This window comes from Meleagris gallopavo, chromosome 5 (genome assembly GCF_000146605.3).
Source record: "Meleagris gallopavo isolate NT-WF06-2002-E0010 breed Aviagen turkey brand Nicholas breeding stock chromosome 5, Turkey_5.1, whole genome shotgun sequence".
Lineage (NCBI taxonomy): Eukaryota > Metazoa > Chordata > Aves > Galliformes > Phasianidae > Meleagris > Meleagris gallopavo.
In genome coordinates, this window is record NC_015015.2 from 14,802,659 (window position 1) to 14,815,879 (window position 13,221).

Here is a 13,221-nt window from a genome sequence, read left to right on the forward strand (position 1 = left end):
AGAAGCCGGCGCGTGGGGCTACGCTCGGCGAGCTGCGGGCCCGGCGAACATGATCATCCCGGTCAGGTGTTTCACGTGCGGCAAAATCGTCGGAAACAAGTGGGAAGCTTATCTCGGCCTCCTGCAGGCGGAGTATACGGAAGGGTGGGTGTTATTTCTGCGCCTTCTGCCATTTCGGATGAGGTTGTGCCGTTCCCGTACGTCTGGAGACCGCCTGTCGTTCGTCGGTACTTCAGAGAAGTGTCTGCCAGGAGAACGACAGGCTTCTGGAAGTTGTGGATCGGTATCCATTGAGGACTCGTGATCTCGGTTGGCTCACAAAGGGCTCGCTTTGCCATACACCTGTAGGGTGTCTTAGCCAGCTCAGGGCAGGAAGGGCTGGCCAGGATTTTAAGAGCAGGGGAAATGGCTTCAAACTGTGTTCCTCTTACACCACCTGACCGCTCAGGATTGTAACCAGAGCAGCTCTTTTCTCCAGACTGGTATTGCAAGAGGTGCTTGAGGGAACAAAACTAAGTTACTGTAATTAAATGATTCTTTCTATCTGTGAAGAGCAGAAATTTGTTTCCAAAGCCAAAATACTTTTGGAACTCACTTAACCCTGCAGTGCCATGACCTCGTGACTTTGAAAGGGTAGATAACAGCGGGATAAGGGGAAATGGTTTGAAGTTGAGGGAGGGAAGGTTTAGGTTGGATGTCAGGGAGAAGTTCTTTACTATGAGAGTGGTGAGGTGCTGGAACAGAGAGGTTGTGGATGCCCCGTCCCTGGAGGTGTTCAAGGCCAGGTTGGATGGGGCCCTGGGCAACCAGGTCTAGCATTAAATTGGGGGGGTTGGTGGCCCTGTATGTGGCAGGGGGGTTGGAGATTCATGATCCTTGATGTCCCTTCCAACCCGGGCCATTCTGTGATTCTGTGAGTGGGCTGGTTCAGAAGACAGACTGCTTCAGATCCGGTCTGTTATGGTTCTGACCCTGTGGGAATTCTCCAGACTTCTGAAAGTTCTGGTAGTTTGGTCGGCTAGATTCCATTTTTAGCAGAAGATCATGTGCATCTGCTGGCCAGAGGACAGGCAAACACCATGCCTGTTGCAGTAAATGGAAGAGAACATTAAGAGCACACGCTAAATGTCTTGGTTTAAACTGCAAACAAGTTTTTCTTTATGATTAAGCTCAGAGTAATCAGTGTGTTGCTTAGGAACACTTACAAGTGTTCTGACTCATTTCTTTTTTTCTTTTTTTTTAATGTTGTTCTTATTCACTAATAGAGATGCCCTGGATGCCCTTGGTTTGAAGAGATACTGCTGCCGCAGGATGCTCCTAGCCCACGTGGATCTGATTGAGAAGCTTTTGAATTATGCACCTCTGGAGAAATGAGAGTCTACTGCCCCAGTCACCAACTTCTTTCAAGGAAATAAATGAAGGATGAAGTCCACTTCAGAATTAGAGATTAAAAATGTAGATTTTTCTCTTTAATTCAGTGCACAGAGGTTGTTTTTAGGTTTTTTTTTTTTTGTGTAACTTTTAGATGCTTCTGCCAGCAAAAATAAATGTGTGTTTTATGAAATATAATCATCTGTACACATAAAATGTTGAACATAAAATGTTGAACTAGAGGAAGCCTCTGCCTGTAGCCTTCCTGTAGTTGCTGGATCAAGTTAAGCATATGCTTTCATCTCGCCATGTCCTTGCACTGGTCATTTTGAGGTTAGAAATACCATTAAGTTAAAAATACAGTGTTTGATGGTAGGCAGTCAAGGGGGGTTAGAAACAGACCAAAGTTCTGGGTTCCGGCAACAGCACAGGGGCTGTTTGTTTGGTAAGAATGAGGCATTACTCTTAGTAGCTTGCAGACCTCATTTTTTCACTTCAGCTAAAGTCAGCCTATAGTCTGTACCCCAATTTTTAACAAAACACTGACAGTTCTATCACAGAAAACAGTAAATCAGGTGGAGCAGTGCTCTTCACTCAGGTAAAATATGGCTGAGCATTCCCACTGAAGGCAATGGATGTGAGAATTTATGCATGTTACTGTGAACAGGATCAAAGTCTTGCTAAACACCAGCACTGCTGTGTAGCTGGTATGCATGCAAGCTTCCCACTTGTCAGTCATTTCATTGGCTTCACATAGGACTGTACATGCAGCGTGGAACTGCCTGGCCAAACTATAATGGCCCTGTGCTCTCCTGGTGGAACATAACTCTAAGAAGTTAGCTGTACACTGAGAGCTCGTGGAGGGGTCCTGCTGCATGACAGTCACTGACCCTGCCTTTTTCTCACCTTATTGCACTGTCAGCCAAAGGCTGGACCACATCTCACATAACTGCCTGACATCCAGAAAAAGCATTATTCTCACTAGTGTGTACACACACATGAGCTTATCTTGCCCCAAAGTGCAGCAGGCTACTTTTACGTCTGTGCACATTCAGGATTCCATTTAAATGCAATATCAGCCTGGGTGCAAATACAGGACAAATCATAGTTATGCAGCCTTGTAGAAAACAGGCTGAGAGAGATGATAATTCTTTAACTTGCAGCCTGCTGTTATCTTGGTTCAATTAAAATCTCAGCAGTCAAATTTAGGTGCTGGGTAAAAGGTATCTGGATTATTTTCTCTAGTTTAAGAACTATAAAGAAGCTGGTTCTAAAAACCCGCCTTTCCACTGATGCTATTTAGTGTCAGACTCGGTCAGACTTCTATGCACAAACCTTAAAAACAGATTGTCTCAAAAAGAACACTTACAGGAGAGCTTGCCTTTGGCTATAGCTATTACCCCACCAATCGTTACACTTGAACTTACTCTTCAATTTATTACAATGAGATAGTGGGAAAGTTTTCTCATATTCAGCAGTTCTTCTGCAAAGACACTAAAACCACAAGCTTTAGCTTAATGCAAAGAGAATTAAACAATTCTAGTATTTGTTTCACTTTGTTGGATAGTTTTTGTTCTGCGTGACTGCCATATTATCTAGCAAAATGCACTAAAAAAAAACCAAGCCACTTCTCTTTCAGGCTGTTTTTTAAAAGGAACACTATGAAATATAAGATGACCTTTCCCAGCTGAACTCCTGTAGGACCTTTCCACATTACAGTGGAGCGTTACATGGAGATACGTGTTAACCTGCTCACAGAAAGCTCCAAATGCCAGGATCAACTTACCTGCATTTGTCCACAGAGTGGTACTGAGACAGCACAGCAGCTCAGACTGCTGCCTTCAACTGAGGCAGCCATGCATCAGTGCCAAAGGATGGGATTAGAGAGCCAACAGTACTTTGTTTCTCTCTCTAAAAGCAATTTTCGAATCTAGCTTTCTGCTTCAGAATAACAAGATTCTTCCCGAAGCAATACCAGCACAAGGTTAAGTTACTTGATAAGAAAAGCTACGGCTCTTAAACATTATAATGAAGAAGCAGATTGCAAAAACAAAGCAGGCTTCATTCAGAGTTTCTAAGGAAAAAGCCAGCTTGGTTGCTCTTACTACTGTTTCTCAGACAGAACGTGGCGCTGTGGGTGCCAACAACACCCACTCTGGTATCACTGCACCAACCAGCTGTTACACAAGGAGCAGCAAACGAGAGCAAGTAGCAGGACTAAGTCAGAGCCAGCACTACTATCACTCCGAGCAGCAAACAACAACCTGTCTGCATTGCCCCTTTTCTAAGTGCAGCATTGGCCAAAAAGCCATTTCTGCAATGTGGCTGAGCAACTGCTTCATCATATCTGTATTAAAGGTTTTCTCAGGAGTTTTGTCATTGAGATGGTCAGGAGCAGAAGTAGATTTTTTTTAATAATAATCTGTGAATTTTTCATTGGATTTCTATAAATCTCAGCTTTCACCTTTGCTGTTTAGTAACTAGGAAAGTAACTCCCTTTTCACTGTCCTTCTTCCATGCTTGTTTCTGCAGCTGTTAATAACAGAAGCGTATTGCATCTGCTTCCTAACCTGCCACAGCTCTGTGAGAAGAGCCATTAGAAATGCTCACAGTGACACTTTTTAAAGCTAATGAAAAGACACATGCACAGACACAAGAGAGAGAAAAAAATCATCTTGGCTTCCTCTGAATTGATCCAAAAAGGAGACCTTAGCAGAATAAAGAGCAGAAGGAAAAGAGAGGGAGAGAGAAAACGTACCAAATGTGTAGCAGCTACTCTGCAGTTGCTTGTTCATTTTATACGTGAAGCATTTCAGAAATTTCTCAACCTGGTTTTGAAAGACTGCTGTAGGGATCACATTAACTTTGTATTGGCAAAGAAACAAGTGCAGTCAGAAGAGAGGAACCACAACCACTTGGATATCTGCCTCTCGGGGGCACAGGAGAGGCTTAGGCACTTCTTCATCAGCATCCTATAAAAATGAAAGTCATGCCTGATTAGTATATGATATGGAATGAGGTCAAAACACAGGTAAATCTGTTCGTAGAGTCCAACTCCCTGTTTTACCCAAAGTCTCAGCACTACGTTATCTGTGTGCTTGGAAAGCTTTGCATTTCTAGAAATGGCAGTTAAAAATAAAAAATAAATTTAAACATGAACTTAATCATAATTTTGGGTTCATCCAAAGGAAGGTCAGTACTCCACAACAAGTCTCAAGCTTTCTATTCCAAAAAGAGTGGAGGCCACTGCGGAGGGCCTGACCCCAGGCGATATACTGTGAGAGGTACGCTGGGTTTTGTCCTTCTCATGCCCTTTCCCCAGTCGCAGTCCTGAATTGGATCCTGAAGCCTGAATTCTCATATATGCTTCTTCTATGTGAATAAAAATAAAAGATCTGAAAATCATCATTACAGTCAATGCACAACCCTGTAGCTGTAAGTTTCCATAGAGATGCCTAACTTGTCGTGTAGCTGCAAGTCTATGTTTTATTGGTAACAAACTATGAGGATCTAAACCACAAGCTGCCTCTTTTCCAGCAAATAGTTCTACAAGAGAAAACAATCTCCACAGAAAGGGAAAAGGAAACCTACTACAGTCTATTTGCTTCTAAAAGAGCAGCCCAATTCTAAGCATTTTCTAACTTCAACATTGAACTTAGTAAGCAACTGGCACTGGTACTCAGCCCCTTCTCTGAGCAGAATTTGAGCTTTAATTAGATGGCAAGATTTTCTTACTCCTGCCATTGCTCTGATAAGACATCTCCAAAATAACAATGCTCCCACCTGGCTCCGACTGCCCAGATGATGAGCACAGTTTTGATTTCCACTTGAATATATTAGCATCATTGCTTACATAGCGGTTTTGTTTTCAGATTCAGTTCTTATTCAGCTTTGCTCACCAGCGAGAAGGATTTTTAATTCTTCAACAGGAACAACACAATGCAGAGATTTGGAAACCAAAGACTAAGGGCGTGTTGGCTTTGCCACGCTACATGGTTTGATGTGTTGCCCACTGAAGTCTGTGGGAGTCTTTTCATTAATTTCAATGGGACTTCAAATGGTCTGATACCATGTGGTGCCTTAGACCACCTAGAGTCCAGGATTAATTTGTTTTATTACGTTCTACTAAGGAAAGCTGTTGGAGGTGCCCAAGACTTAGACACTCAAAGAGCTTCAGACTGTGCTGCAGACCTCAGCCTTGTGTGCCTCAAGCATGTAAGACCATAGAAAAAATAAAAAGTTAACAAGTTATCCTTGGCTTCAGCAACTCTGGCCACCTGGGGAGAGCTGCAGGGCAATTGGTTGTGCTTCAGGCTAGTGCTGGGAAACAGTATGATATTTCCATGGGAGTAGCAAACCCTCATTTATTTCTCCCTAACACTCTCCTGTAGAAATATATAGGAGATGTAAAGCCAAGACATGCAGAGAGTGCTGAGTATTCTAGTCTCACTCTTATTTCTACTCCACGTCTTTCAGACTTTATTGGTCACAAGTTTTGGTGCCCCACACCTTGGTTTGGCCTGCAGGTCACATACAGCTGAGGACACAAAGCCCCTGAGTTTCCCCACTATTTCCTTCCCAGTATAACTGCTCTCCACAGGCTGTATCAAACATCATGTCTTGTAACAGCCAAGTTAGAAAATTCATGCAGAAAAGTCTTTCATTTATCCCTCCCAAATACAAAGCAAGTGTTTTATTAAAAAGGGTTCATAATTTTCTGCTTTCAGGAGCTGAACAAATAGCGATCAAAGAAAGGCATGGAGCAGCTGACTAAAAGCTAAAAGCACATATACTTTGGGGAATGCAAGAAACTAGCAGTTAACAACAGACTTCAAAACAACAGCCCCAGAGGCTGTGGTGAAGACTTTCCATAGGTACTAATGATTTTGAATTAACCCATGTCTCACCGCACAGGTTTGATCTTAGAAATAGGAAGAACAAATGCTCAATACCCACTCTAGAAACCAGACTTTCTCCTTTCAAAAGAAGATGTAATTAGTGCATTCAAAGCAATGAACTGCTTTAAAACATGGAATGAATTGGTGTCTTTGTGGACTGAGGTCAAGCAGCAGTACAGCTGTGCTCAGCACCCACTGTCAGCAGCTGACCTTTCTCAAACTGCTGCTTCCCTCGGTTGACCACAGTGCTATAAACAAGCTTCAAATTACTTTGGAGATTAAGTGAAATGTCACTGTCCTTACTGACATCTCTCTGGGGACAATGGGAATCCCTTCTCCATGGTGTGCATGGGATCCATCCCATCCCACTGTCTTGTCTTCCTGGGCTCATCGCATCAGCAGACTCCCCTTTGCCCATCCCTGTGTAACATCATTGCTCATGTCCTTACAGTGTATATTTAGAGACAGGCCTTAGAAAAAATATATACATCTGTGACTCAAGCCTGCCACTAGTATACACCTTGGTTTCCCTGCCAAGATGATGCCCATTCTGCCCTTCAGAAATCAGCAGAAATGGGCAGGAAAATCTTGAATTTCATCCAGTGCCTGGCTTCTTCTTGCCTCCCTCTTAACAAGGACTCCTATTATGTTTTGCCTTTAAATTCTAATGGAATACATATATATATATATATATTATTTTTTTCCAAAGCTCTGCTTGTCTGTGGGCAGGTCAAAGATCAGCAGTATCAATGTCCCCAGTGATTCAGCAAGCACAAGAACACAGCTAAATCCCAAAAGCCCACCTATCTCCAGCTATTTAGTCAAAGCTACCTCCAAATTCTTCCTCCCACACCCTTTTTTGGCCTGTTTAACTAAACCATCTTCTCTACGGTGCTGCGTGTAAAGGTGCACTCCTTCCTAGACAGCACTGGGAGAGCAAAAAGAGAAAAAGTCCAGTTAATGGAAAAACAAGATGAATGGTAATCAGAGCAGTGTCAACCACCTGAAAGTATTGATCAGCTGCTACAAACCAGCTAACAGGGCTCTGCCCAACTGTTTATCAATACAATCGTGGTTTGTGATACAGCACAGCCCTCAAGCTTCCCGTTTACAAAGAAAGTGGAAGTTCAGAGCTTCTGTAATTGAATTTGTAAACTTATACACAGCAATGGAATACCTAATGCCTGGACTGAAAGTTTAAAAACAAAAGCAAGATGAATGCTGCACTCAGCTGTAGGCCTTTCCTTGTAATGAGCTGTGCAGCCAAAGCAATTACAAACTTTATTTTTTTAAAGGAGCAATAGCAGTTTGACCAGGAGGTCTTCCTCCAGGAACGATCTTGTAAATGAAAGCATTAAGCTTCTAACGGGTTGAGTGCTTCAGATCATTACAAAGATGGCCTCCAGCTCCACACTTCACTAGCTTGATTTTTTTGTTGTTAATTTCACTGACAAAAGCAGCTTGAAGGACCTCCCTGCTTTGGACCCACTCGGTGTTAAATGCAGCCTAGACAAGTGGCTGCCTTTCTCCACTGAACAGCATTTTCAAAAGGCAAAAGGCAAGAAAAAAAAAAAAGTAATAATTAAATTCTATTGATGAATATTGCTTGTAATAAATAAAGAGAAACAAATGCCATTGGCCTCAACAGCTTCCTACACTGCTACTGAACAAAGTGAATGCGATGTGCTGCGGGAGCTGGGAGCAGTGACACATGGAATAAGTTCACATTTTGAATGCAGCTGGAATTATCCCAAGATGCAGCTCCCAGTGGCTGAGCAATGGCCAGCCAGGCCCAGGAAGCAAATTTGGGGTGTCAGGAGCAGAGCTGGAGCCTCCACCTGGAAGCACGTACCTCCTTCCAGACCTCAGCTGAGGCAGATTTTCACAAGCAGAGCTCTTCCCTCTGTTGGAGGTTCTTATAAACAATCCTCACCCTCTCTCCCAGCACACCACCCCCATGTTTTCTCAACTTGAAACATCTGAAATTTATTCTAAACCCTGACTGTAATAAGCTGAGCGTACCCAGACAGAGCTGCAGGCCTTCACTTCCAAGGGGAAGTCATATTGCATGCAAGGGTACAGCGAGATTGCAAACTTAAGCTGGTTATTTCTCACTTCCCTACTTTAAAAGCTACAATATTCAGGTAGCTTAAAGAAAAACAACCTTTGGATTTTGTCTGCTCATAAATCCATCACAACAGCCTGGGGGAAAACAGTAAATAAGATATTGGAAGAAGAGCACAAGAGGCCAAAAGAAGAGCATCTTCCTCTCAGGGTGTGCTGTTTGCAACCAAAGCCAGGTACCAGGCTGTGATATTAGTGTGTGGTATTGATTTGTTCTTAATCCAGAGAAATGCCCCTGTAATGAACTCTGCTGTGCCCTTAATGATTTCATATCGAAGGATGTTAGGTGCCTTGCTCATAACAGAGTAACAGCAATTCCAAAAATAGCAAGCCTCATAATAAAATGTTATTGAGGAACCTGAATTTCAATATAAAAGGGACTCTGCTGTACTCAAGGGCTTACTAGATACAAATGCATACTTTAAAAAGTTGTATTAAAGTCATGTCAGTGGTTGAGGTAGAGGCAACATGAAATGATGCTTCAGGAAACAGCTGAGCTCAAGGTCCCCAGCTCCACTGCTAGCCCTGCTGACTGGGCATTGCCAGCCCCATAGGCACCTCCAGGCCCTGCTGTCTCTCCTGCCACCTGAACACCACCTGTTTCTGCTTGATTGCTCCCACCCATCATTTTGGGCCACTGCAGCCCAGGGTACAGGAGCTGTGGAGTTGTTACTTGAGGTGGTTCTCAACGCATCCCAGCCCTGACCAGGAGAGGAGGCCTTTGTGTTGCCCCTCCATGGCTGCCCTCTTTGCCACCTGCACATTAGAGATGAAAGAAGCAGCAAGAGAAACAAAATGAGCTCTTATCAGAGCAAGAACAGCACCTGGGGTGCCTAAAGACACCTATAGCTCAGCCATCTCTCTGAGGTGGTTCTGGCAAATGCTTTTCCTGCTGCTCCCAGGCTCGGTCAGGTATCCTAGTCTCAGGCTGGAATAGGGTTAATTTTCTTCATAGTGGCTGGTATGAACCATGTTTTGGATTTAGGATGAGAATCGTGTTGATAACACTCTGATGTTTCGTTGAGCAATGCTTGAAGTTAAGGACTTCTCAGCTGCCTGGCGTGGAGCTGGGAGTGCACAACGCATTCATTTGTGTTTGATTAATGGACATATCTTGTTTTTTTCACTTACCCTTTCTAAATCCATTTTCCTATCTATATTTTTGCCCAAATGCCATCTGAAAAGAAAGGTTTGCTCTTTTCTAGCTGTGCGATGAGACACAGCAAACCTAGGCAGCTCTGACTCCTCTAAGCGCAGGCAGTGGCCCATTTCTCTTCACTCATCCTTTATAGGTCACCACCAAATAGTTCCCAAAGCACTTCAACCTGTCCTGTTCCACACACACCGTGTCCCCCTCAGCTCAAGCATGGATCCCCAGAATGCAAGGCCCTCCTGAGAGCCTACTCTGGCCTTCAAATAACTCTCACCCACCAACTGGTTTCATTAAGAGCAATTAGGGATATCTCTGCCACTTGCACCAGGGCAGGGGGTGGGAGCAATTAGCTGCAGGAAACAAGAGGTGAACATTTGCCTCCTGTGAATCCCACAAGGGAGATCAGAACTCGGCTCATAAGCTTATCTAGGAGCAGGGATGTAGGCTGGAAAAAACCATTAGCTCAATTATCCCCAGTAAAGGCAGAATTGCCTTAATTGCAGTCAGTTGGGGTGAGATGAAGAGCCCAGAGCTCCTGGGTTGCACACTTGGCTGCCTCCAGGCTCATTTCCTGAGAAAAGCAGCACAGAGCCCTGCTGGCAGTGACCCTGTTCTGAGCCCTCCCCTTCCTCGGGAAGATGACCAGCTAAACCCTAAACTCTCCTTTTCCTCCAGAGCAGCTCCTGAACTCCCTTTCCTTGTTCCTATGATTTCCTAGGAGCTCACTGGTACTCTTGGACCCAGGGAAGGCTCTGAACTCTAAAGCAGTGAAACAACAGCAGCTTCTCCAGCAGTGCGTGGAGAGCAGAATTTATTTGTGCCCGTGTTCCAGAAACCTTAGCTGAAGTAGCAAGATTGACTTTATATGAAGCTACAGCTTATGCAATGGAGCAAAACTAGAAGAAATTGCTGATGCTAAAGCAGAGGCAGCAGTTAGGCACGGATTTGAGTTTCCCATTGATGGCTTTAGGAATGTAGCAGTTTTGTGGGGTAATATCTGCTTTGGAGCAAGATGTCTATTGCTGAACCAGGGCTGTGCAGCGTGGCACAGCTTGTATAGGCAGCAAAAAGAGGTTTGCAACATAAGGGGCAAGGAAGACAAAATATGATCAACTCTGCATGTGCAAAGGGGAAAAACAAGAGGCACAGAGAGCCCAAATGCTTGGGCTGTCATTTCAACAGCCCCATTTGGTGCCATTAACTACAGCAAGTGAACAGTAAAATACAGTTGAATTTGTGTGGGCTTTTTTTTTTTTGGTTGAAAACTGTATTTCATACATAAGCAGCTTTCTTTGTGATTCTGTTTTTTAAGGCTCACTCCCTGCTCCGCATTGTTTAACATGGAGAGCGGGCCAAACCTCAGAAATGGGGTTTTATCAACAATTCTGTCACAGCTGCCAGATAGAGCCCAAACAGCTGAATCATTCATGAGCCCATCAGCAAAGGAAACAGCAGGTCAGCCCTGAATTGAATGCTATTAAAAACTTTTGTTAAAGTCCTGGAAGAGAGCAGTGGGAGAAGGTAAGAGAGAGAAAAGGAAATAAATTATAAATATTGATCACATTTGTGGATTGGGGCAGACCTGGAAGGACAGAAAACACAAAGAAGGATAAATTGAGAATTAGGCTGAGATATCTCAGAGAGTTGGGTGTTTAAGTGGGACCAGATTTGATTTAGCTGAATATCAAATAATGCCTGGCAGCACTCAGCAAGCAGAGGGATGATGTGGGAAGAGGAGCCAGGAGTGGGCACAGGGGACACAGACACCTGGGGCTTACCTGGGGTTTGCTGCAGCCTTGCACGAGCCCTTGGAGAATCACTGCAGGGCCATGGAGCACCCATCCTTCTGCCCACCCCTCAGGTGTCATTCACCCCTCCCAGAAGAGGCAGCCCCAAACTCTTAACCCAGTGGCTGGTCATCATTTCTTAATGTAGAGCACTGCAGCCCCAGATGGGCAGTGAGTAATCAAAGCACATAAAGTGATGTGAGAAAAACAACCAGGCAATAAAGTCTGCTTGGGAAGGTTAAAAGAGGATTAACCAGGCAGCTCTCGGAGGAAAGAGGGTGCTTTATCACAGCTGAAGTATGTGCTGGGAATGTGGTGTGCTGTCAAGTGTCTCCTGCTGCATGAGCTCAGACACTGCCTCAGTTTCCCTAGTAGAAAAAAGCAAGAGGCTCAAACCCCCATCCTGACATCCTTTTACCTTGTCCTGCAGAAAGGGCTACTTGGGTGGGAATAGGGATATCTGGGGCCTCCTCTCCTTCACTGCAAGGGAGGAGGAGGCTTTGTTGATGTGGTATGTGGGTGCCAGCATTCAGCCCTGCTTGAGGCAGCTTGTCTCTGCTCAGTGTTGTGACAGGGAGCAGCGCAGAGATCCCACAGGAGCAGAGCAGCCATCAGCTTCTCCCAGGGGTGTGCACACATGGGTACACCTGAGACAAGGGGACAGATGCACTGTGAGGATTTAAAGAGGCTGCAGGGCCAGATGCTATGCAGAAACACCAGCAGCGAGCTCACAGCTGCCCCCACTACAGTCTTTGGTTGCCCTGTAACTGGGGGAAGGAGGCTGCTTGTGAGCAGGCACCAGGGCTTGTAGCACAGCAGCAAGCTCAGACACACTGGCATAAGAGCACTCAGGACTATGAAGGCCATCTTGCATCAAGGGCAATTGAAGCAAGGCTATGCCCATTAGGATCATTTTATTCTGCAGTGAGAGCTACTAAGTAGAGAAAAAGCACGGAATAAGGGGAGCAAATGGGCAGTCTCCTGGCAAGGAGCATGGTTTAGTGTCTGTCCTTCTGGGGAGACTTCACAGCAGGAAAGGAGAGGCTATGTCCCTGTGTCATTTCCCAAGTGCAGCACATTTGTCGCATCTAGTGATGGAGGACATTACCATCTTCCTGTGCTCCTCTCTCTCCCCCACTGCAGCTTTGCTCAACCCCACAGGGAAATGAGGAAATAACAACCACTGCCGAAGGCAGGCTTGAGAAACAGCAAAAGAAAAGAGCACCAAGAGCACTTTGAGAAAAAAAATCCTCCCAGTTAAACAGGAAAAGAAAGGGCACATCTATGACCTGGCTTAGGGTCAGTGTCTTGTCTGAAACGGAGCAGAAATAGGGTGACTGTCATAGGCTGGGCTCTTCCAGAAGCTGCTTGTTGTTCAATCTGTTTTCTAGTTTATTCCCAGCAAAGCATACTGGCCCCCACAGCACCCCAGGGGAACACAGCACAGCTGCACAGCCCAGATCTCCAGGTCCAGGGGGAAAGAAATCAGTGCTGATGCCCCAGGAGGAGGTAGCACCCAAGCACCTGCGGCTGCTCAGCCCGTGGGGACACTGCACAGTCGTGACTGCAATCCCCTCACAGACACTGCAGAAGCCAATTCAGAAAGAATGCAAGAAATGGCTTTTATGCAATTGCTTGATGAAAGACACCATGCCAAGCCTTTTCAGTTGTCATCCCACAACAGCTGTGCCAAAGGGGGCTCATTTCCCTTCGGGAGACAGGGTGGCACGATCCACGGCGCACTCCTAGTGACAGAGGAGCACAGGATGAGACATGAGAACAGGGGTCAAGGTCTGAGACCTGTGAGGGAGCACCTCCCCTACGAAGACAGGCTGAGGGGGCTGGACTTGTTCAGCCTGGAGAAAAGAAGGCTGTGGGGTGACCTCAT

General features: G+C 45.1%; 1 protein-coding gene across 1 annotated transcript; it reads left to right on the forward strand.

Annotated features, from left to right (window-relative positions):
* Positions 1-6: 6 nt before the first annotated feature.
* On the forward strand, positions 7-1,613 carry POLR2L (RNA polymerase II subunit L). Its single transcript, XM_010711142.2, has 2 exons — positions 7-144; positions 1,266-1,613. The coding sequence occupies exons 1-2, from the start codon at positions 50-52 to the stop codon at positions 1,372-1,374; spliced, it is 204 nt and encodes a 67-aa protein (XP_010709444.1). The 5' UTR covers positions 7-49; the 3' UTR covers positions 1,375-1,613.
* Positions 1,614-13,221: the final 11,608 nt, after the last annotated feature.